At 45.0% G+C, this 25,926-nt stretch overlaps 1 protein-coding gene across 1 annotated transcript in view; it reads right to left on the minus strand.

Annotated features, from left to right (window-relative positions):
• VSTM4 (V-set and transmembrane domain containing 4) overlaps nt 1-25,926 on the minus strand; it is a 98,495-nt gene that overhangs the window by 16,451 nt on the left and 56,118 nt on the right. The window contains exons 6-7 of the mRNA XM_047072627.1: nt 18,169-18,275; nt 16,640-16,701 (exon numbers count right to left, since the gene is read on the minus strand). Of these exons, the coding sequence (XP_046928583.1) occupies nt 16,640-16,701; nt 18,169-18,275 (169 nt within the window). The remainder of the gene's footprint in view (nt 1-16,639; nt 16,702-18,168; nt 18,276-25,926) is intronic.

The raw sequence follows: 25,926 nt of genomic DNA on the forward strand, positions 1-25,926 counted from the left end.
GGGACAGAGAGAGACAGAGCACGAACGGGGGAGGGGCAGAGAGAGAGGGAGACACAGAATCGGAAACAGGCTCCAGGCTCTGAGCAGTCAGCACAGAGCCCGACGCGGGGCTCGAACTCACGGACCGCGAGATCGTGACCTGGCTGAAGTCGGACACTTAACCGACTGCGCCACCCAGGCGCCCCTAACTTTTTAAAATAAAGTTCATTTATTTTGAGAGAGACAGAGAGCATGAGCAGGAGAGGGGCAGGGAGAGAGGGAGAGAGGCCTTTGCTCCAAGGGGGCGCCCTCCCCGTCAAACAGTCTCTCCCTGGCTCCTATCTGCTCTATTGCTCTGCAGAGCACATATCACCTCTTGGCCTTATAAAATACGTTCATTTGGTTATCTTCTGCCTTTTCCCACTAGAATGAACCATAGCACCTAGTACTTAGTGTACCAACAGTTCTAGGCAGAAAGTACTCTTATCATCAGCCTCATTTTATACATGTAGAAACAAAGGCACAGAAACGGCAAGCTTGAGGTCAACAGCTAGTCAATGGTGGGGCTGGTGCCAGAGCCAGCCTCTAGCCACACCGCTCAGCTCTGCAAAGGCAGTGGCTTTGTCAGACATTTGCTGCTGCATCCAGTAGTGTGCTGGGAAATTGCGAGCCACTGGCTGTCCAAGAAAAGCGTTCTGGTTTATAGCCTTTGCTGATTTACAACGTGTAAATTTCACGATGCCAAAGACATTTGTTCTCTCTCGTGGGTATGAGTGGGCTGGAGCACGTCACTGGCTGTAGCTTCTAGGGAGACACCTGACTCAGGTGCTATCTGGCACACAGGAGATACTCAATGCACATTTTTAAATGAATGATTGAATGAGTTTAAGACACAGTGAAAGAAAACCAGTCTGACGCTGCACTGAAAATCTTCCTTTGAATATCCTTGGCCTCAGAAATGCAGGGAGGGGACGCTCTTGGGAAATCATGAGCTGAATCATGGGACTTTCTTCTCTTTCAGCCTATCCTGGGTTCTATGCAGACACTCTACCAAGAAGTAGGATACCTGGGTCCTATTGCTTGGAATCATATAAATCTGCATATGGCTTTAAACTTCATAGGTTAAACTATAGGCATATGATAATGTCAGATAGATTGATAGATGAAAGAAAGAAAGAAAGAAAGAAAGAAAGAAAGAAAGAAAGAAAGATGATAGATAATAGATAAACTATGATACTGTGACACTTTGAGTTATTAAAAGAATGGGATAGGGGCACCTGGGTGGCGCAGTCGGTTAAGCGTCCGACTTCAGCCAGGTCACGATCTCGCGGTCCGTGAGTTCGAGCCCCGCGTCGGGCTCTGGGCTGATGGCTCAGAGCCTGGAGCCTGTTTCCGATTCTGTGTCTCCCTCTCTCTCTGCCCCTCCCCCGTTCATGCTCTGTCTCTCTCTGTCCCAAAAATAAATAAACATTGAAAAAAAAAATTAAAAAAAAAAAAGAATGGGATAGATCTCCATGTACTGATGTAGAAATATAAGCCTGATGTATTGTTAATGAGAAAACAATTCAATGTGTGAACATTTTGTTTAAGATCATTCTCATTTTGGGGCGCCTGGGTGGCTCAGTCGGTTGAGCGTCCGACTTCGGCTCAGGTCATGATCTCACAGCTTGTGAGTTCAAGCCCCGCGTCAGGCTCTGTGCTGACAGCTCGGAGTCTGGAGCCTGCTTCTGATTCTGTGTCTCCCTCTCTCTCTGCCCCTAACCCACTTGCATTCTGTCTCTGTCTCTCTCAAAAACAAATAAACATTAAAAAAATTTTAAAAAAAGATCATTCTCATTTTTAGAGAACTTGGCAGACAGAAGTGTATTCGTCATAATCCATAGCTGTGACCTACACTGACTGTGGGCTGACTGTGGATACACTTCAGGAATACATAGAGAGATGTAGATGTAAGTTTGCATATACACAGAAAACTGTTTAAAGAATAGAAGCTAGGGGCGCGTCAGTGGCTCAGTCGGTTAAGTGTCAAACTTCGGCTAGGCCATGGTCTCATAGCTGGTGGGTTTGAGCCCTGCATCGGGCTCTGTGCTGTCAGTGCAAAGCCTGCTTTGGATCCTCTGTCTCCCTCTCTCTCTCTGCCCCTCCCCCCCCTCAAAAATAAATAAGCATTAAAAAAAAAAAAAAGATGTATTGGGGCACCTGGGTGGCTTGGTTGGTTAAGCGTCAGACTTCGGCTCAGGTCATGCCCTGGCCGTTCCCAAGTTCAAGCCCCGTGTGTTCGAGCTCTGTGCTGACAGGTCAGAGCCTGGAGCCTGCTTCAGATTCTGTGTCTCCCTCTCTTTCTCTGCCCCTCCCCCAGTCACGCTCTGTCTCTCTCTCTCTCGCTCTAAAAAATAAACAAACATTTAAAAAATAAAAAAAATTTTAAAAGAAGTCTAAAAAAGATGTATTAAGAAAAGAAAAAATAGAAGTTAAATTCCCAGCAGCGGTAACTGCAGAGAAAGAAGAGCTTATGGAAGGAATTTCACTTTCTATTTTAACAAATGGATATTCTGAACCGCCAGCTCCACTCCTGCACCCCACTTGGAATCACCATCTGCAACTTTCATCATATAAAAACCCATCCAGCGAGGTCGAGACAGAAAACACTCCCAGGCCTGGTGAACTAGGACTATACGGAGAGCTTTCGATGACAGACAGCAGAGCCCAGAGCCTGGTGGGGAAGAACAGGGACCCAAGGCCAAGTGCCGGATCAGACCCCACTCTGCTGCTCCCTGGTGGGGGAAGCCTGTGCGGGTACTTACCTCCCTGAAGCTCCTGCCTCATCTGGGAGGCGGAGACAACAGCCGTGCTTAGGCCAGGGTTGTCCCAGTGTTTCTTAGTGACAAGCACTGGGATGCTGCCTGCACGGGGGAGGGCCAGGGAAGTGAGTAGGTGGGTCCTCACCCTCAAGATCCCCTTCTTCACCATCGCCGTCACCATCTGCATCACATCACTACCACCACTGTCATCGCCACCATCACCACTAACATTACGTCACGGACACAGCACGCAGGGCACAAGCCGGGCACGAAGGCCAAACATTGGACCAGCAGCAGGCATATGCCAGCTCATCGGCTGCACTCGTACGTGATGTGGACAATGGGCACATGTGACTGAACTCGTAGTCGGCAGGCTTCACCTTTCCAGGCGTGCTCTCATCATAAATTCACGAGGCTGTCGTCCTACTGCCTTTTGGACATCACCTGTGCCTGTTGGAATTTATACATTCAGCTTTTGGAAGCTATAATAATAAATTAGCATTAAATCTGGCTGCGGGCATAAAAGCCCTTAAACGTGCCACTGGTTTGCCGTGAGCTCAGAATTTCACATCGAGATTTTTCTTCAGGATATTTTGAATACCTAGCTTGATGTCACAGATACGGTGATGATTTTTCTATTTTTTCTTTTCTTTCTTTCTTTCTTTCTTTCTTTCTTTCTTTCTTTCTTTCTTTACCATTTCTAGTATTCTCTATTTGAGACTGAAAAAGTCTTTTAATAACAATTCCGAAATGTTCCATGCTCAAAACTGAGGTTTTAAATGAAATAGGCTTTTTTTTATATATAAAAAATCAAATGTGAGCACAAATGGTATTGTTCTATGAGATTATAAAAGTAAAATAGAGTGGAAAAGTTAAAAAAAAAAAAAAATTTCCCAGCAGTGCAATGATCCCTGTAACAAAGTGCCCAACAAAGGCAGCAAATCAGCTGAGCTGAGCTGGAAAACCAGCCGCCACTCTGTAGAGACATTCCCTGCAGACACACAGGGAGGGGCCTCCCGAGAGTAGGCCCCTCCAGGACCCCCAGGAGCAGGGTGGGGTCACTCAGGGGGCTGGACCTGCAGGACCTCCAGGCCTGTCTCCAGCCTAGGCCACCCTCTGGACCAGCTTACCTCTCTGCCACCTGTTCACCCCCATCAGGAGATTCCAGGGCTCGTGCTCCTGTCCCCACAGCACCTTGCACACTGCCTGCTGGCATCCAATAAGTGCTCAAGGAATGAGTAAGTGGAAGACCACAAAATGATCTGAATGAACCAAGGATGCGGTAAAAAGGGGAAACACACCCCTGATCAATTCCCAAAAAAGTCACGTTATCCTTCTAGAAGGGGATGAAGCGGACTCCTTCTGCAGCCCTTCTGAAGTGGGATTCCCACTGTCTCCCTAAAGGGGGTTCCTAATGAGTGTTGAAGGTGCTACCAGTCTTAAAAGGCTCCTGGGAGGGGCGCCTGGGTGGCTCAGTCGGTTAAGCATCTGACTTCGGCTCAGGTCATGATCTCACAGTTGGTGAGTTCGAGCCCCGTGTCGGGCTCTGTACTGACAGCTTAGAGAACTCTGGACTCTGTGTCTCCCTCTCTCTCTCTGTCCCTTCCCCACTCGTGTTCTGTCTCTCTCCCTCTCAAAAATAAATAATAAAAAATTTTTTTAAAATTAAAAAAAAAAAGACTCCTGGGGAGGAAGCGCTCCACTTGGCCCATCGTGAATAAAATCAGAGCCTCAATCAGTCTCCATTGGCCTCTGACACAGCTGAGAAGCATCCAACCTGGTACCTGTCTGTGGACAGCACCAGGCAGCAAAGGGCCTCGGCACTGACCTGGTGGTGTGCCGGGAGATGACAGGTCCGTGACAGAGACCGGAGTCCCTAACACAAGACTAATACAATTCCACCTCCACTTGGGGGAAAGCGGGGGAGGGGATCTCCCTTCCCTGATGATGGCATCCCACTGATGAAAGGCCCAGTCGCTTGCTCTCTCCGGACTGGAGGAAGTCCATGAAACCAAACGACTTCTGTTTTCCCTACTCTCATCCCTTCTGAAGCTCGGCATCGATTCTTGCCTGCAGTCAACATACATAACTCCCCGTGACAATAATGGGATGTGCATGTGTACCGAGGGGAGCATAGAATTTTTATCTCTGTAAAAATGGTACTGGTGTGGTACAAGCAAAGTTTTTGTTTTTTTCCCAAGGCTTTTACTTGGGGCAATATATTGTACATGTGGTGGCGGGGTTTTTTTCTTCTTTTTAATTTTAAATTGAGATTATGAACATATTTTATGCAGGTTAATATATCCTTTTCATGTAAAATTTAACTGAAACCGGTTCTAGCACATTAACGACAACAAGAGAAATTCTCCGGCTTATTATAAACATCCTTCAAGAAACCTGAAATGCATGTCCTCTGGAAATAATTTTGCTGGGATTTGGGTTATTATTAAAATCCTCTCAGAATTCTATCACTGGTGTCTAATGTGCCTCAAAGCCCTTTTCTGCTGCTTATCAGAGAGAAACTCTGGTCTTGGCAGTATATTCTTGATAGTGAAATGAGGCCAGGAAAAGGGGCTCCTTTCCTGAGGCCGGGAAGACAATGGACAAGGCAAGGCATGTGGGTCCTGGGCTGACCACTCAATGGAAGGTCGGTTCCTAAGACAGGTTCCCTCTCAGCCATGATGGAATGAACCACGTCGTTCCTATTCATTCTGAGTGCTCTGATCTTTCAGCTTCCATGAGAAGAAGCAGGTTTACGGTAGTAGACTTTAAAAACATTTTTTAATGTTTATTTATTTTTGAGAGAGTGACAGAGCACAAGCAAGGTGGGGGTAGTGGTGCAGAGAGAGAGGGAGACACACAATCTGAAGCAGGCTCCTGGCTCTGAGCTGTCAGCACAGAGCCCAAGGCAGGGCTCAAACTCACGAACCATGAGATCACGACCTGAGCCAAAGTCAGATGCTCAACCATCTGAGCCACCCAGGCGCCCCTTTGGTTTACTGTAGACTTTAAACTAGAGGGAATCACAGGTGAGCCTATCTTGATCACATACTCTCTACATGTCAGAACTCTACCTGTGAGGGGCATTAGGATGTCACAGGACAGAGCAAACCCCAGCTGACACAGGGATAAACCGTCCAGGAAAGGTCCTCAGGAATGAAGGAAAGTCACCCTACCTTTTAGAAGCTGATTTTCATGTTTAATTTTCTCTTTGTTGATAAATAGGAAAATCCACCATTCTCCCACGTGGGGTCTGAATTCTTTACTAAAATGTAAAAACAGTCTCCTCCAGATGTGAAGGACTCTATCCTGTTGGCAATGACCCAACCGGAGATGTCTACTGAGTTTGATACGTCATTCAGAGCCACACTCAGACTTACAGGTTCATCAGATTCATCTGGAATCTTGTTGAACTGCCAATTCTAATTCACCAGGGTCAAGGGTGGGGTCTATTTGCCAACAAGCTCCTAGGTGATGCCCAGGCTGCTGGTCCATGGACTGCACTTTGAGCGGTGCAGACTCAGTCCAATCACACATCTTTGTCCTCAATCATTCATTCACCCCACACACACTCTGTAAGTTCCAGCTCTTTTACTGAGGACACAGCGATGGGGAGGACAAGTCCTTGATGACTTTAAAACTAGTGCTAAAGAACATTTAACACCTCTGTGCAGGACACAATCAGCAGAGGGAAAAGGCAACAACCTACAGGATGGGTGAAAATATTTTCAAATTATTTATCTCATAAGAGGGTAATATCCAGAATATATAAAGAGCTCCTACAACTCAACAACAGAACAAACAACCTGATTTTAAAAAATGGGGAAAGGACTTGAATAGACACTTCTCCAAAGAAGATATACAAATGGCCAATAAGAACCTAAAAAGATGTCCAACATCACTGATTGTTAGGGAAGTGCAAATTAAAACCACCATGAGATACCATCTCACACCCATTAAGATGGTTACTAATGGGGCGCCTGGGTGGCTCAGTCGGTTGAGCGTCCGACTTCAGCTCAGGTCATGATCTCGCAGCTTGTGAGTTCGAGCCCCGTGTTGGGCTCTGTGCTGACAGCTCAGGGCCTGGAGCCTGTTTCAGATTCTGTGTCTCCCTCTCTCTCTGTCCCAATCCACTCGTATTCTGTCTCTGTCTCTCTCAAAAATAAATAAACATTAAAAAAAAAAATTTAAAAAAAAAGATGGTTACTAACAACAACAACAAAACAAAACAAAACAAAACGACCCAGGAAATAACAGTGTTGGCAAAGATGTAGGGAAACTGAACCCTTGTATCCTTGTGCACTGTTGGTGGGAATGTAAAATGGTACAGCTGCTATGGAAAACCTATGGCAATTCCTCAAAACATTAAAAATAGAATTACCATGTGACTCAGCAATTCCTGTTCTAGATATATATCCAAAAGAACTAGAACCAGGAGCTCAAAAAGATATTTGTATGTTCACATGTTCACAGCCGCATCATTCACAACAGGTAACATGTGGAAGCCACTCAAGTGTCCACGGACAGATGAATGAATAAGCAAAATGTGGTATATACATCCAAGGAAATATTATTCAGCCTTAAAAAAAAAAAAGAGGGGCGCCTGGGTGGCTCAGTTGGTTGAGCGTCCAACTTCGGCTCAGGTCGTGATCTCATGGTTCATGGGTTTGAGCCCCACATCGGGCTCTGTGCTGACAGCTCAGAGCCTGGAGCCTGCTTTGGATTCTGTGTCCCCTTCTCTCTCTGCCCCTCCCCCACTCATCCTCTGTCTCTCTCTGTCTCAGAAATAAATAAACATTAAAAAAATTAAAAAAAAAATTCTGACACATGCTGCAACATGGACAATCCCTGACAATGTTATACTACGTGAAACAAGCCAGTCACAAAGAGATAAATGCCTCTTGCATGAGGTCCCTCATGTAATCAAACGTATAAAGACAAAATAGAAGGGGGGAGTTCATGGACGAGGGGAGGGAGGAGTGTGGTTTAAAGAATATAAGAGTTTTGCAAGATGAAAAGAGTTGTGGAGACTGCACAGTGATGAGAATGTACTTAACACTACGGAACTATCCGCTGAAAAATGGCTAAGGTGGCACATTTTATGTTACGTGCACTTTGGCACAATGAAAAGAAAACAGCCCCCACCGTCTGCACTATCTAAGGTGTCTACAATGTATAGCCTTTGTAGTATAAGAAACGTAGAGGCCGTTTTGTAAAATGGGAACCACATGGTCCTAGCGGAGGGAAAAGTTAGATCAGGCAGGTAAGTATAACTTCACTGTGGTATGGGAAGTGCTAAAATACAGGTAAGGTGTTATGGAAGCCCCAAAGGCTGAAAATCAGATGGATGGGGAGGTGGTGGGCCTGCAAGCCAGCTGTGGCAGTGAGTGGGAGGAAAGGAACGAGCCCAGGCATCCTGGAAAGTAACAGACGGGCTTCAGGCACCAGTACGTAGGGGTGAGGGAGAAGGCACCTACATTCTGGATGGGACAGCCATTCCCTGAGGCAGGGCTATCCCAGGTAGAGCAGGACTGGGGGGACGTGATGAGTCCCCTGTGTGCTGTGATGAACGGGCGGTGCATGTGGAGCCGCCAGGGGGAATGTACGTACCATAAACAGTCAGAACCAATCTGGAACTGACTCGAAGACGCAAGCAAGGGAACAGACGGGCTGCGCAGGTGCCTGCTGCCCCTGTGACAGTGTTGACTCTCCCAGGCAATCTGTTCAAGAAGAAGAGCATCCCAGAGACAGCCAGCATCCTGGACCAGTGGAGGAGGAGAAGCAGCCTACCCGTGTGGGGAAGGGCAAGAGCCAGGAAGGAGAGCGGTCAGCTGCGGGTGGTGGCAGATGACCCTTGTTTACCTCCAGGAACAAGGACATGGATGCCTTGAGGGGTCAGAAATAACAATTTCACTGAAAAGGGCCATGAGAGTTGGCGATGGGGAGGTCATTGACTCGCAGAGGCATAACTGATGCCCAGAGAACTGGATTTGTGGGTAAGCAGGGCTCAAGCGGCAGGAGGAATCCAAAAGAAGGTTGTGGGGGAGCCACATCTCAGAGGTGAGTGGCGGCTCTGCGGGAGGATGAGGTGGGGCAGTGGGTGCAGGGCAGAGCCCCCCTGCCAGCGGGAGACAGCCCAGCCCAGCCTGTACTCATGTCGCTCATGGGAAGCCGTGCTTCATCCTGGAAGCAAGGGGGAGCCAGGAGAGTATTTTAAGCAGGGAAATGACATGGTTGGAGTCGTGTTTGGGAACAATCTCTAGGCAGCAACGTGAAGGATGGATCCGAGCGGGACAGACAGGATATAAGAGACCCACTGGGAAATCTGTGGTAATTAAGCCCATGATGTTCCTGATTTTTCTGTGTCTTAGGTCTTTTGCTCACAAGAGATCATTTTTTCCTTAGAGAAGAGAGGTGGCCTGAGCCTTCTGGCTACTGTGTACTACATACAAGTGCCTTAATTACAGAGGCTCAAGGGTGAGGAGGGTGTTGACTCAGAGGCAGGAGTGTATAAAAGTTCATTGAGCCCAGGGGTGCCTGGGTGGCTCAGTCGGTTAAGTGTCTGCCTCTTGGTTTTGGCTCAGGTCACGATCTCATGGTTCCTGGGTTCGAGCCCCGCATTGGGCTCTGCGCTGACAGTGCGGAGCCTGCGTGGGATTCTCTCTCCCTCTCTCTGCCCCTCCCCAACTTGCGCTCAAAATGAATAAATAAAACTTTTTTTTAAAAAAAACAAAAACAAAAAAGGTCTTTGAGTCCAAAGAACTGTATTCTCTTTCTCTTTTCATTAGTTTTGGGGGCCTGACTACCCTCCTCTCAAATTCGTTATTTCCTGTTGCCCTTCTTTAGGCACTGAGGTCTTACCTCCACATCACAGAAACTGTTTCCTCTTCCTCCACTTGGCCTCCAAATCAATAACTGACCTGATGCAACAAAAATCAATCAAATGCACTGCTGCCTTTCTCTGTTTCTTCAGAAACAAGGAAGCAATGACAGCTTTTCCTGGAAGTATCTGCATTAGCCCCACAAGTCCTGGGGGCCCTGCTGCGGGGAAACTACACATTTTACGTTTTGTCCAAGTACTCCCTTGCCCCCCAAAAGAAGAAAAAACACTGATGTAGAAACAACGACTCACTGTCAGTGTTTAAGGTTATTAGACAAAACGATCACATTGTCTGTCAGAGAGATGCTTCGTGATGGTGCGTGGCCTCATTAGGTGATTAGATAACTCTGAAAGCAGACTATGTCGTGCTTGTGTTGTTAAAAAAGAGGAGGGTCGGTTTGCACAGCTTGATTACGAAATGTCTAACATGCTTTGCTCCTCTCTTTTTTCTTCCTGAATCCTATCATTTTTTAAACCTCCCAACCACTCCCCGTCTCTGGAATACGTACTTCCCGCAAAATGCCATGTCGCCTTGGAAACATACAAAAAGGTTCCCGCTTTTATGCTTCGAGGGTGAAAACACAAGGAAACGCGTCTGTTATTTTTGCCTGCCAGAGTCTAGAGGGCCTACCAGGAGCTGGTAGTTAAGATTTATAATTAAGATGAGTGATATGGGGGGGGGGGGGGGACGCCTGGGTGGCTTAGTCAGTTAAGTGTCCGACTTCAGCTCAGGTTATGATCTCGAGGTTCGTGAGTTTGAGACTCGCATAGGGCTCTGTGCTGTCAGTGCAGAACCCGCTTCAGATCCTCTGTCCCCTTTTCTCTCTGCCCCTCCCCCACTTGTTTTCCCTCTCTCTCTCTCTCAAAAATAAATAAACTTAATTAAAAAAAAAAGATGAGTAAGATGGAATCTAAGCCCCCAGCAGAGGAACTGGCACATAGTAGGTACTCAATAAATATTCCCTCTTGTCAATGCGGTGCCGGAGGCAGCAGGAAGCTTGACTTCTTGGGGTGAGCACGTGCTACCATCACTCTGGAGAGAGGGCTGCGTGTGCTCTGTGGCCTATAACCACCCGAGGAAGCACCGTTTTGTGGTGACGGTAGCAAAACGGAACAGTGACAGAACTGAAGACCTAAACTAGTGCCAGGCCTGAAAGAAAAGATGTCTCCAAGCTATTTTCTAAACTACCCACCAAGGCCCACGTGAATCAACAGGTATCTATTGACTTTAGTTTTAGCTACCATCAGGACTTATTGATCGGAGAGCTAAATATCGACCCATCGAGACCAAGGTCAATGCTGCCCTCCTGGGAAACTACATCTTAATATGAACTAAAACCTGCAGACGCTAGGCCTGATATTTTTGACTCTATACTGCTGGTCAGACAGAGTCTCATTCAAAGTCAGCTCTTTTCTTTATTGTATATTGTCATAGGTAGGAACTGGTTTCCAAACTGGCTTGTTTCTGGAAAATGTGGCATAGAAAATTTTAAATCTTTTCATCTTGTAAGCGATTAACAGACAATTTGGTACTTAAGAAATGTTATTGGAGACACTTCCATAAAACAAGGAGTCCCTGTGATGCATATAATTAGATGCATATAAATCATATAACTGCCCCAATTAACTTTCTGTGAAGATTAAGAATGTCCAATGTTGAATCTGCATCGGGAGCACACCAGCTCGAACAAACACACACACAAAACTCAACAACAAAAACTTGTGACTAAGACCAGAGTTATTTTTGAAAGCACTGTTCACTCCACTCTGTTTATAAGTGGCCCCCAAGGGCTTACTGTAGCATTTTGTACCCCATAAGTGCACAGCTGATTTTTGTTCAATGGACAAATGAGAGGTGCCCCCGCCCACCAGGCTGTGGACTAGAGATAGTTGTCCAACTAGATAAGACCAACAACACTGCAAAGGGGCCGTCTTCTAGGGCAGTGGGGTTGTCTTCACAGGAGAAGGATCAATACTCTTGTGAGTTGTGGGAGCTCACTTTTCTTGCACAGAGTGTGTGTCCTCACATGCAAAACTGGGGATCGGGAGTGGGGAACTTCTAATATTAGGAGAGTTAACTATGGCAATATGTAAAAAGCACTTCTTTGGGGGGCACCTGGGTGGCTCGGTCGGTTGAGCATCCAACTTTGGCTCAGGTCATGATCTCATGGTTCATGAGTTCGAGCCCCGCATCGGGCTCTGTGCTGACAGCTCAGATCCTCTGTCGCCCTCTCTTTCTGCCCCTCCTCTGCTTACTCTCTCTCTCTATCAATAAAAGAAAAGGCACTGTTTTGGCTGTCTCTCTAGGATATATCCACAGAGTGTCAGTAAATAGCTGTTTCTGTTATTACCAGGGGTAAGATTCTGGATTAGAACCAATAGCTCCTGAACAACTCAGAGAGAAAGTAAGGTGGAAAATTTACAACGCATATCCTTTCTTGAGGTTGTTGATAAATATAAGAACATAGAGAAAAGATCTGGAAAAGATACACAGGTACACACATGTGCAGTGATATGCACAGCTGAGGAGTGAGGGAAGTTGATAGGTTTAGCTTTTATGCTCAACTGAGTTTCCAAAAGCCCACCGAATGACCAGAGATCTATTTAAATCAGCAAGCACTCTGCTGCTACATTTGAAGACAAGACAGGAGTAGGCAATAGAGGAGAGCCGGTGAGGAATTTTTGATGATATGAACCAGATGGAATCACACTGAATGAAAAGCCCATCAGGGCCCACAGTTCACTGCAGGCAAAAGAAGTCTTTCTCTGGAAAACAGTGAACCAGCCTCTCCAGTAGAACAGCATGAAACTTGGGCACAAAGCAGCAAGGGCAGGGGCAAGGCTGGGCCAGAAGAATATGTCAGAAGCCACCAGACCCAGGCTCCACTCTGAGGCAAGAATCCAAATGAGCTGGCTAAAACTTTATGTTTTGCATTCAGAAGGACCAGATTCAAGTCTGCGTGACCCTGGGTTCCATCTTGCGCCTTACTGACTTTGCATCTCACTGTGCCCATCTGTAAAAGCAGAATGACAGAACCAACTCCACTGAGCTGGTGTGCAGAGTCATTAACAAATCTCTATCATGCTAGACACTGCTCTGGGTATGGAGGATACAGCAGTGACCACAACAGACAAGCTCCCTGCCTTCATGGGCCGTACATTCTGGTAGAAGGGAGAGGCAACTAATAGATAAATATAAAACATGTCAGGCTGCCTCTCATAGGTGAGCAGTGTTTTATATAGGATTTCAAGAAGATTCTTCCATCAACGTGACACCTGGGTAGAGAGCTGAGGGGGTGAATAGATAGGCCACAACTATATCCTGGGGAGAACGTTCCAGGCAGAGTGAACAACTGGTGCAAAGTTCCTTCCAGAACATTCTTGGTATATTTAAGGACTAGCAAGGAGGCCGGTGTGGCCAGAAAGGAACAAGGAAGGGGGTCAGTGGCAAAAATGTTGTTAAAGAGGTAATGGGGGCCAGATCATATTCAGCTGAGCTTTCCAATATGGTAGCCACTAGTCAAATGTGGCTTTCAGGCACTTAAAATGTGGTTCTGAAATGAGATGTGTAGTAGGTATAAAATATACATTGTATTTTGAAGCCTTTGTAGAATAAAAAGCATGTAAAATATTTCATTAATAATTTTAGTATATATTACATGTTTAAATGATACTATATTTGCTATATTGGGTCAAATAAACCATATTATTAAAATTGGTTTCACTTGTTTCTTTTTACTTCTTTACTGTGGCTACTAAAAAAATTAAATTACATATATGGCTTGCATGGTATAGGGCATTATAGGCCACAGTAAGGAATCTGGCATTTATATTGAGCAATATGGGAAGTAAATAGAAGTGCCCATAAAGTGCTTAGCATATTTCCTAGAACAGAGTGGAAAATTTTATGAAACTAGAATTCCAGTCACAGAAAAATTGCTCAAATGTAAAGGCAAATGAAGATATTTGAGGGAAAGACATTACATTCAATAAAGAATAATAACAAAACTAGTACATGTTTGGTTCAAATAATTGTTTAGAATACAGTGATGAATGGTAAAGAAGATGTGATAGATGATATAGATATAGATATAGATATAGATATAGATATAGATAGATACAGATATACAGTGGAATATTATTCGGGGATAAAAAAGAATGAAATCTTTCCATTTGCAACAACGTGGATGGAACTAGAGTATATTATGCTAAGCAAAATAAATGAGTCAGAGAAAGACACATATCATATGATTTCACTCATACGTAGAATTTAAGAAACAAAACAGATGAACACGGGAAGGGAAGGAAAAATAAGATAAAAACAGAGAGGGGATCAAACCATAAGAGACTCTTAAATACAGCGAACAAACTGACAGTTGCTGGAGGAGAGGGGAGTGGGGAGAAAGGCTAAATGGGTGATGGGCATTAAGGAGGGCATTTGTTGGGATGAGCACTGGGTGTTATATGTGAATGAGGAATCACTGGGTTCTATTCCTGAAACCAATACTACACGCTATGCTAACTAACTTGAATTAAAATTTTTTTTTAGTGTTTATTTACTTTTGAGAGAGAGAGAGACGGAATGCAAGTGGGAGAGGGACAGAGAGAGAAGGAGACACAGAATCTAAAGCAAGCTCCAGGCTCTGAGCTGTCAGCACAGAGCCCAAAGTGGGGCTCGAACTCATGAACCACGAGATCATGACCTGAGCCAAAGTCGGTGCTTAACCGGGACTGAGCCATCCAGGTGCCCCAACCCACTTTGAATTTAAATAAATAATTTTTTTAAAAAAGAACGTAGTGATGAAGTTTAATGAAACTGACAATTAATGATTATTGAAATATGAAACATAAAGTAAAATAAAAAAGGATCTGACAAACAGATAAAACTGCATACGTTCCTAAATTCCCAGTGGGTCAGAGAAAAACAGGCAAAATAAAAAGAAACAAGTATTTCATTTTAGCCATCCTCATAGATGTGAACTTTCTGCTTTTTAATTTCCATTGCCATGATGCCAATGAGGTTAGATACTTTTCATGAACTGACTATTTGTGTACCTCCTTTTGTGACATGCATGTTTCAGACTTCGTATTTTTTTTTTGTAGTCTTGTCCTTTTATTTCCTATTGATTGGTAGGTGTTCAGACATTCTAAAAAAGAACCTTTGTTAGATGTATGCATGACAGGTTAGACATGGATTAGACCAGTGCATGATCCTTGTCTAGTTAGGGGTTATGGATCATTTTTCATATGGATATCCAACAGACCCATCACCCTATATTGAAAAGTAATCCCTCCACTGCCCTGCAATGCCACCTTTGTCATAAATCAAGTGACAATACATCCCTAGATCTGTTGGGGGCTCTTTATTCTGTTCCTTTGATCAACTTATCTATCTTTGCGCTAATACCATAGTTTATTAATTATTGGCCTTTAAGATAAATCTTGAAAATTGGTATCGAAATTCTCCACTTTTTTCTTTTCCTTCAAGATTATCTTGGCCACATGTTAGAATAGGGTTGCCAATTTCTCTCCCTCTCTGTCTTTCCCTGTCTGTCTCTGTATCTCTCTCTGTCTCTCTTTCTCTCTCACACAAATATACAACTGCTAAAAATACTGGAGACAAAGTAAATAACAATATAACTAGAAACTTAAAGTTGTTCATGTCCGTGCACACATATTGATATAAATTAGTGAGTTAAATAAATAAGAGAAGGTGTCCAGCTCTTCTTTACAGAAGAATTTCAAGTAGTAAATGTACAGGGATTAAGGAAAATAGAAAATCACCATGAGTACACCACACTAATAACTGCTACAAGCAAAATCCATTGATGAATGGTAACATTGTGACTAAAAGTTCAAGGAGAAACGGGATATTTGCTTAGACTTGACGTTATCGCCCCTGAAATATTTATTAATGGCTGTGGTGGTTAACAGCACAAATTATTTGATACTCCTCTCTCAGGACAGTGAGCTTCTCTCCTTCCCTTGGATGTGACCCGGACTGAGTGACTGGCTTCTAACAAATAAAGTATGGAAAGCAAAAAACAGTAACTTTGGACGGAGAAGCCTGGCAACCACCCTAACCAAGCGATCACAATTAATGTCACTTTCATAAGACATATCGACATCATGCATCCCTGAACAGATGCACTGAGAAGGAAATATCACCTCTGCATTCTACTCCATAATCCAGAACCTCATCTCATCTCTACTCCTCAGAAAACCTCAGGGAAAGCCAAGTCAGGGGGACATTGTAAAAGAAATAACCGGTTACGACTCTTCAAAAGTGTCAAGGCCATGAAAGTAAAAGAATGACCAGGGAATGTCACAGATTGGAAGAAACTCAGGACGCATGACAACAAAATGCAATGTGATATCTTGGACTGGGTCCTGGAACAGAAAAAGAACATGAATGGAAAAACTGCTGAAATCTGGTCAGAGTCTGGGGTGTGGTTAATGGCAATGTGCTGACGATAATCTTACTTTTGACAAATACACCGTGGCTACGTGAGATGCTAACATTAGGAGAAGCTAGGAAAGGGCAGATGGGAACTCTCCATTTTTTTTTCCAACCCTTCTGTGATCCTAAAGTTATTTCAAAATAAAAAGCTATGACATATTTTCTGGAAGGTTCTTCAGCAGTCTCTCCAGAGTGGTTATCAGGTTAATGTATACAAGCAGGACCATATTCCATTTTATACCTTCCTGAGTATGGCCTTTTTTTTTTCTTCCTTTCTTTTTGAAAAATAGCGTTTATAATGAAACATATGTTCTATTTTGATTTTTAGAAAGCCACTCTGGGAACAAGATGTGGGGAAAAGATGTCTCAAAAGCTGACCCAAGCAGAGAGAATGTCGTTGCTTGGGGATCAAAGCACTGAGAACTATCAGCGTGATTGGAGTCAGTAAAGCTACTACTTGGGCTCTGCAGCGTGTTGAAGGCTTGAGGGGACAACACCAAACAGAATAGGGTTACTCACCAGCGTGACTTTCCTCTGCGGTTTCAGCAGCTTCGGTTTATGGAACGTGGCAGCTATGGGGGCTGTGGAAGCGTATGAAGAGTTTAGCTTCCAATTCTCCCCAGACTTCTAACGTCCACATATCATGAGCAACACAGACATACTCTGTGGAGACTCATGGAACCCTTCCTGCCCCTATGGAAGAACTCCCGTTTCTGACCTCGATACCACTGGGTGCCCCTCGATGGAGAGCAATTCTCCCCTAGTCTTTAGCCACATCATCCTTTCCCATCTCCAAGGTCAACGAAACAGCTCTGCATAAAACCCTGCCAGCTACAAAGAGGTCAGGTGTGCAGGTGAGAACCAGGTGTGTTTGGTAAAGGCCGAGCCTGGGAACTTCCCTGGGGCTTCGTTCTAACTACACACTAACAGTGAAAGCAGTGACCTTGACCCGCACAGCAGCGCTGAGAGGTCATCAGGGAGGGTCTTACTGTCCCCACTTAACAGAGGAGAAAACCAAGGCTCTTCCCCACCATGTCATATAATGAGTATTTCAATGATTTGGAACTTAAACTTGACCTTCAAACTCAGACAGACCTCACCTCCAAGCCAGACTCCATCACTTAGCTCTCTGAGTCTCACTTTTATCTTTGGTAAGGTAGGGTACTATCTACTCTGATTGAATGAGATGTTACAGCAGGGTTCTCTGCCCCCTTCGCTCCCTGGATCTGCACTTGTCATGCCTTCCAGAACGCCCAGGCCTTCCAGCCTTTCTGTCCACCCAATGTGTGTTCAGCCTGAGCACCAGTGGCATTCACCACATGACCCCAAGGGTCTCTAGGTGACAGCCTGTGAAGCCCCACCTGAGGGATAAAATGTATCTTGTCTTGTTATTTAAATTGTTTATCTGGGAGGTCCTAGTACTTCCAACTACATTTCAAATTATTTGAGGCATGAACGTCTCCCAAATTGGCCATGGTAATTTTAGGAACTATCTGTAGATGGTCTTAGTTCTCCTAAGATATGAGCAGTTCTGTCCTCCAGAAACACCCATCTTTCTCACCCACGTTGCTCTACATTATAACTGGAATCAAAGACCAACCCTCATTTCATCCCCAGGGCCAATCCAAAATAAACTACATACCTGGTTTACATCTTTAGAAAAATCAGAGGCTTCTTTCCCTTGAATGAACCAAGATATTGACACCCCTTGTCCCACCTCACTATGTGCAGAGCATGTTAATAGTTGAAATAATAGTTGAAATATATTTCAGCGTGGATGGAATATACTGTGGAATCAGTCTCTGCATGTTGGCTTCCCCACCCCCCCCACTAAAGCATGCTGAGCCAGTGCACCACCCCCAGCCCCACCTAGTAATGGGGCTCAGTTATGATCAGAATCTAGGTGGGGTTCTCCAAGCTATGTAATCACTGGATGTCATGTCTTCCATCTGTCTACTCCCCCTGTCCTGGTCCCACTTCTAACCCCAGACCCACTCTGGATCAGTCGAGCTGGCTCCCACGTGGGTAATTGTAAGCTAGCTTCCTACCTTTGGCAGGGACTGCAGGAGGAACGTCAGCCTTCTCCTTCCGCCTCTTGCCTTTCTTGGGTTGCAGCGGGGCCAAGCTGGTCACACTGGTAACGGTCTCCCCTGAACTATAGAAGAGAAGAGTCTTGGTGAAGGCAAAATCGTATTTGTTCCAGGGAAAGGGAAAGGAAGTAATAGTTTCTGTATGCTTCCCGAGTACCTATCTAAGGTCAGGTTATCTTACAGCTGGATTGGGATCACTCTATGTTTATCTCCAGGGATGTCTGGAGGTCTGGGACTGACCTACGGCTAAGATAAGGATGTTGAGATGAGCTAGTTAGTGGTTTATAATGTGCTTTTTAAAGCTCACAGATCCCTGGAGAGATCCAGAACCAGCTTGTCTACACAGTTACAGATGTATGGATTGATAGTTTATACTGATTTCATGAATTATGCAGTTTGGCTTGGCCACATCACTAGTAGGGTATTAAAATACCTTTTGAAACTTCTGCTTCAGCTTCCGTAAAACCGAGATTCTTGGCACATATTTTTGTGGTTCCCAATCCAAAAACAGAGCCCCTCCTGTGCAAGGGAGAACAGAGCTTGGGAGCTGCACCTGGAAGTCTCCAGGGTCGCCCATGATGGCTCGTGCTTTTTTCTGGAAGTCTCCAGGGTCCCACATGATTGTTCATGCTTTCTTCTGGAAGTCTCCAGGGTCACCTATGATTGTCACACTTTCTTCTGGAAGTCTCCAGGGTCCCCCATGATTGTCACGCTTTCTCATGGAAGTCTCCAGGGTCCCCCATGACGCTTTGTGCTTTCTTCTGGAAGTCTCCAGGGTCCCCCATGATTGTTCACACTTTCTTCTCCTGCTGTACCTTTACTGTTAGTAGCAGGTAAGTGGCTTCACCCTGAGGAGGGCTGTGGGTGTTTTCAGTTATCTGGCCCTGTGTATAATATCAGATTCTATATCTATAATATCAGATTCCTGCATGTGTTACCCATGACAACCCAGAATGACGACACTGATAAATAAGCCTTATATTACAGGTAAGACATAAAGGACCTAAGTGACAAAAGATACAAACACAGACTGGCTTGCTGTGAAATCTTGATCCTACATGTGGGATGAAGTGTATACACTTTATTGAATGGCTATCACTCTTATTTCAAGTGCGTCGTATTGGCTCCAGAAACCCATAGGGAAGCCCCTATTAGAATCTCTTATCCTGAGGCACATCTCTTATCCAGGCAGGTGCAGTTAACCAAGACAGACTATCTCCCTAATACATAAAGACTTTTTAGAAAGCCTTAAGCCTATGACCAGCTGCCTAATAATCAAAATGAAGGAAGGCAGTAAACAGTTATCATGCAAGAGGAAAGGCTCTTACCTATGAAAACATGCTAAAGCTCCCTCACAAAAGAAATCCAAATTAAAACATACTGCACTTCCTTCCTCCACATATCAGAATGGCAGTAATCACATTGGAGGCAAAGTGCTATTTTGCCAAGAATGCAGACAATTGGGCCCTCAGATGTATGGCTGGTATGAGTGCAAACCCTTCCCAAAGGAGAATACTTGGCGATAAGAATAACTTGGCAATCAGAATAATTTGGCAATCAGAATTACAGAGGCTTCTACTCTGACCCAGCGATTCCACTTCCGGGAATTTATTCTGTGGATATCCTTGCATGTGTATGAAATGTATGTGTAAGATTTGTCCTTACGGTGCTGTTGTTAATAGCGATAAGAACCCAACTGTCCATCAGCAGGGGACTGGTTAAGGAAATGACAGTGAATCTACCAATCCACAAAGGGGGGGGGGGAGTTCTCTGTAGCTGCAAAGAGGAGTAAGAAGCTATTTATGTGTGATGAGAAAAGATACATTGTTAAGTGGTAAAGCTGGGCGTTGGCCAATGTGTAACATGTGCCCCTTTTGTATAAAAGCAGGGAAAAGTAAAAATAAAAATATATATATATTAGCATTTGCATACATGTGCACAAAGAAACTCTGGAGGTATTCACAAGAATTTTAAAATAGTGGTTCCTTACAATGGGGCTGCTGAGGAACTAAGCAGACAGGAGGCCGGGCAGGAAGAATTATCACTACACATTTTTTAGTCAATTATTTAAATTTTCAATTTTAATTATTAAACCATGTGACTGTATAATCACTGGAAAGCAATCAGTTAAACATGAAGAAATCTCTCTATATATTTAATAAAAGAAGGTAGGCTCTTCTAACATTGTCCTAGGGTTTTAAAAATGAACAGAGATTGGGGCTACCTGGGTGGCTCAGTCGGTTAAGCCTAGGTCAAGATCTCACCATTCCTGAGTTCAAGCCCCGCGTCGGGCTGTGTGCTGACAGCTCAGAGCCTGGAGCCTGCTTCGGATTCTGTGTCTCCCTCTCTCTCTGCCCCTTCCCCACTCGTGCTTTGTCTCTATCTCTCAAAAATAAATAAACATTTAAAAAAATTTTTTAAATGAACAAAGATTGACCCACACATTGTGGGAAAAATTCCAAGAATATAGATCACACTGAGTTTCCCCAAAGATGGCTTATTTTTACTGGGAACGGAAACTCTAACCAGCCATGAGTTTAGAGTGCAGGGTCAACTGTGTAAACTCACAGATATCCCAAAGGAATGTGCGTTTACAAAACGCTGACCACTAAGAGGAAACAAGGGATCAAAAACTCTCAGAATTGCTTAAATACACAACCACATGTACAGCTTCATCTCATAGCTTTAAACCCTTGAAACGTTTATTTTTTCTTCTTTCCATTATAAATTAATGCATGTTCATGTTTTCAAATGGTAATTACAGGCATGGAGGAAAAAAACGAAAATAAATAAGTCTATCCTAACCAAAACACAACCTTCTTAAATATTTCCAGTCTTTTTCCTGTTTCTTGTTTAATTTTTTTAATGGACTTTGTTTATTTTTTTTTAGAGAAGTTTTAGGTTCACAGCAAAACTGAGCAAAGGGTAAGAGATTTTTCATATGCCCCCCACCCCGCCCCCCGCACAGGCACAGCCTCCCCCATTATCAACACCCCTCACCATGGTGGGACATTTGTTATAAGTGATGAACCTACATCAATATATCATTAGCACCCAAAGTCCATAATTTCTATTAGGGCTCACTTTGGTGAGTTCCATGGGTTTGGACAATGTATCTGCCACTGCGGTATCATAAAGAATAGTGGTACTGCCACAAACACCTCCGTGTTCCACCTAGTCATTCCTCCTGCTCCCCGCCCCCCACCCAACCCTTGGCAACCGCTGATCTATTTACTGTCTCCATAGTTTTGTCTCCTCCAGAATGTCATATAGGTGGAATCATACATTATGTAGCCTTTTCAGATTGGCTTCTTTCACATAGTAATAGGCACTTAAGTTTCCTCCATGTTTTTTCCTGGCTTGCTAGCTCATTCCTCTTTAGCGCTGAATGATATTCCATTGTCTAGACGTACCACGTCTTCCAAATCCAATCCCCTACCATAGGGTATGTTGGTTGCTTCCCAGTTTGGGCTATTATGAATAAAGCTTCCATAAACGTCTGTGTCCAGGTTTTTGTGTGAACACAAGTTTCAACTCTTCCTTGTTTTTTACACACTGTGTGTTACTGTCACACTGTTTCATAATTTTGCACCCTTCTTCTTACCTAAGTTGTATTCTCCACATTGTGACATCTTGACACTGTTCCGGTGAGAAGACAGGTAGGCCACGGTACTCAACCGTTCCCTGGCATCTCAGTAATACCTGACACGTGAGTAATGTTGTTATAAATGTATTTGTGCATAATGGTTTTCTACTCTTAGACTTTTGTGTTAGGTTAGATTCTTAGAGCTGGAATTACTAGTTCGTGGAGGAGGACCATTTTAAAGTGTATTTAATTTGCACTGTCAGAATGATTTCCAACAAGTTAGCCCTACTTCAGAGCCACTCGGTCAACGGATGAGGAGATTTGTTTTCATCCTCTTTAACACCTGGTTTATCGGCTTAAAAAAACTACTCAATGGATAACAACGGGATCTCCCTTTTCCTTGCATTTCTCTGACTGTTCGTGAGGATGAACATTTCCAGCGTTTGTCTCCTCACGTTTCCTCTTTTACGAATGATGTGTGGACATCTGTAATTATTTATTAGGGTCTCGAGTTTTCTTAAAGATTGCCACACACCTTTCACATCAGCCGGACGTATTTAGTGCAAACATTCCTCCCAATTCCCTTTGAATTTTGGCTTCCTATTAACGCACAGTGATCTGTTTCTTTTTGTTAAATTATTCAATATTTTTTTTTCTTGCCTACTGCCTCTGAGCTTGGATCGTCCTTGCCAGTTGTACCTCAAACCCTGCAGAATCAAATATTTCCTCCTTCCTCTTCTTTTTTCTTGGACTTAGTTCTTTAGCTCTTTAATATAAAGTGAAAGTTCGGGGACATCATTTATATAAATGTATGCCATCAGACCCAGGGCTTTCAGCAAGCTAAAAAAGATCTGCTTTGTCATCACCATTTTCCTTCAAAACAGCAAAACTACAGTGAACTAAATTTAGCCCTAATTCATACTTCAATGATGGGAATTCATATACAATGAGTCACCCCAGTGACGTGACAGATGATTTCTCTCGCAAAATATTATTTCTCCCAATGAGCCAGCAAGACTGGTCGAAATTTTCGACAAAGAAAAGTCCACTTTATGATTCACTTACAGGAAAGTTATTCTATACCTTAGGTTGGAAGAGGACTGTGTTTTGTCCCAGACACAAGGGAGTGAGCATTGCTGGAGCCAGTCAAACCAAAACAGATAGAAAACGGGCCAGAAACTCCATCTAAATGAGAGAGGTGTGCGATTGGAAAGCAGTGCTTTCTTTCTGGTTCCCACAAGGGCTGCGTGGCTGGCACACGTGGGGGGTATTGTAACAGGTGCAAACATCTGGCCCAGACACCTCTCATAGGCGTCTCCCTCCCACGAAAGCTGGGCACCTCTGCTCTGTGGCACATGGTGGCTGGATCCGGTGAATGGGCACTGGACAAGGGGCAGAAGGCCTGCGCTAAAGCAGGTTCCACTCTGACGAGAGAGGTGACCCTGGATAAGTCACTCACTTCCTGGGCCTCCATCCCCCAATCTGTAAAATGGGGAGAAGTACACTTGCAATCTAACTCACAGGGTTATTATTAGGGTCAGATTGGCTGGCACGGCTTAACGTAGACAGGACGTGAAGCAGCTCAGGGGCACTGACCCAGATCTCTGGTGCATGAGTGCAGTGGGTGATGCTTCACAGTGTTACCCAGGGAGGATCATGTCGCCGCCTGGGTATCACCTGGCACCATGTCTCAGCCCTGAGGTCTACCAGTTTCAACCTACACGTTGATCAAAAAAATCTTTCTGCCCAAGATAGTACAGCATGCCCTCCTGTTGCCACAGGTACAGCTGTGTTATCTAAGAACCAGCACAGCACACAGCAGGTGGGTAAGGAGGAGGGAGAAGCTGTACCCCCAAGCAGCCCCAGGACACCGGATGGAGCAGGCAACCTGGGTTTTGCTAGGTATCGAACAAATTGTGAGCGACTACACTTCGCCGAACTTCAGTTAACAAGAGCTACGTGTGTCTCTATCCTAGGCAAAGCACTGGGAAAAGTGCACAATATCCATAATCTCCGACCCTCCCAGATGGGAAAATGAAGCCTCGGAGAGGTCCAGGCGGGAGACGTGGGATCTGATCCAGGGCGGCCTGCCTCCTTGGCCCTGAAGCAAGGATTCTGGGCCCAGCCCAGACAACAGAGAAGAAGAAAACTAGGACAGGAAGAGGGTAAATCAAGCCAGATCCACGATGGCTGCTCTGGGCTTAAACCAGCTCCCTAAAGAGAAGGTACTGAAAGGCGATATCAGCATTCCATTGCATTTAAGTCTGTACTAAATCTGGGACTGTTACAGCAGCTAAAGCCCTGCCTGGGTGGGAGGAAGAGGGCCCAACTAGAGCGCTGGGGACTTGGAGGCAAGAGCTGTGGCTGGTGCCCAAGACCAAGGGCCGTCTTGGCCTAGGATTGGACAGAGGAGGAGGGGAGCACAATTCCTATACCTGGAATTCTCTGGAATAAGTGACGTCACCTGTCAAAATGGAGGGGGTAGGTTGGCCATGTGGAAATCTGGTGTCTCTACTCTATAGCTAAGAGTGTTCGGGAGTAGAAAAAAACAATACGATAGCACAAACTGAGCTGATCCCACCAAAGAACAAAATTATAACTAAGACCCAGCCACATCTTGCTTCCATAACTAAATGTGAGATCAAAGCACCCCTCATATTGAACCACAGTGCCTGTGGCATACGAGTCCTCACCCACACATCAGTGACTGTCCTAACACCCACCTGTGTCTGGGATAATACTAGAGGTACAGCTAACCATTCACGCTGAGGGACTTTCGTACATCCAACCCTCACGCGCCCAGAGGCCAAGTGTTTCCTTCGGTCCCGGGAAATCTTTGTGCCTCAAAATAGGAACTATGAATCAAAATGCTTCCTTAAGGTCTGTTTAATCTTGTTTCCTATTGAATGAGCAGGCACCCTCGTCCCTGGGCACACAGCTGTCTGTCATGTGCTGCAAGGGGATTTGCTGCTCTCTGAACTCTCATGCCAAGTGTTGTCTGTCAATCAAAAGAACTCAGCTCAGAAAGCCCTCCGCGAGTGGGGCTGAGGAAGGTGTTCGGGCTCTGGTCCTGCCCACACCTGCCCCAGGCCTGCTTCCTGGAGCCATTCTCCCCACCCCACCCCACCCCACCCCTCGAGCCCTTCTTCTCCACGCTGTCTTTGAAAGTCATTGCTTTAGCTGCCTGTTTTATCTGCAGAAATGTCCATGTGCTTCCTTTCCTCCTGCCCACATAGCTCTGTTTTGACAATGCCGATGCCTGATACGGGTCCCCAGAGGATCACGAGCTCCTTGCCAAGCAGCTCTGTGCTCCTTTTTCCAAGATTTCATGCAGCCCACTCGTCACCCCCTAACCCTGTACCCCGCAGCTTCAAGTGTAGAATCTTGAAGGAGGAACGCTGATCTCAACAACTATGGCGGCCACTCACTGTCATTATCAGTTACAGTCAATTATATCTCAATAAGCTGGGGGAGGGGGGAGGAGCACAATTACAGCCCCCCTCCTCAGGTTGGCTGCCACTGAGAAAGGCCAATGACTCGTGCAAATAGGGCAAATTTCCCAACCTCTCTCTCTAGGCTTTGGAGCGTGCTTTGTGGGTTTCCCATGCCACTGGACTACTCAAGGTTAATGGCTACCACATGCCGGGAGCTGCTCAAAGCTGCAGAACTCCACTCTCAAGATGGACAAAGGGTACCACCCGCTCACGGTGACTCCCTTGAAATGACTCTTTTTTATATGACATGCCAAGAACATAAAACCACATGTAGTACACAATGAGCGTTTAATGGGCTTCACCTACTGCATTATCTTACCAGTATTATTACCATCATTATTATGGAATCTCTCTCAGAGTCCTTGAATAGGGAGCCAGACATGACAGAGTTCTCTGTAACCTGAGCCAGAACCGGTGCATCTAGAAAAGAGCGGCAGACCCTTGGCGGTCAAGGTGTATTCTTCTCTGCTGCTTCTACCCTATGGGGTTTTTGCATGCACGTTCCAAGCAGCATCAGAATAAAAGCTGCTCCCTTGTGAGGGAGCTGCCAAAGCGCCTCCCTGTCCACAGCCTCCATGGCCTTTTATTATAAATGGCTTACACAACCTGAGAGGTTCTGCTGGGGCCCCGTTGTTA

The sequence above is a fragment of the Lynx rufus genome, unplaced genomic scaffold (genome assembly GCF_022079265.1).
Source record: "Lynx rufus isolate CCGP_SWC_20201006 ecotype Redwood Valley unplaced genomic scaffold, mLynRuf1.p SCAF_11, whole genome shotgun sequence".
Lineage (NCBI taxonomy): Eukaryota > Metazoa > Chordata > Mammalia > Carnivora > Felidae > Lynx > Lynx rufus.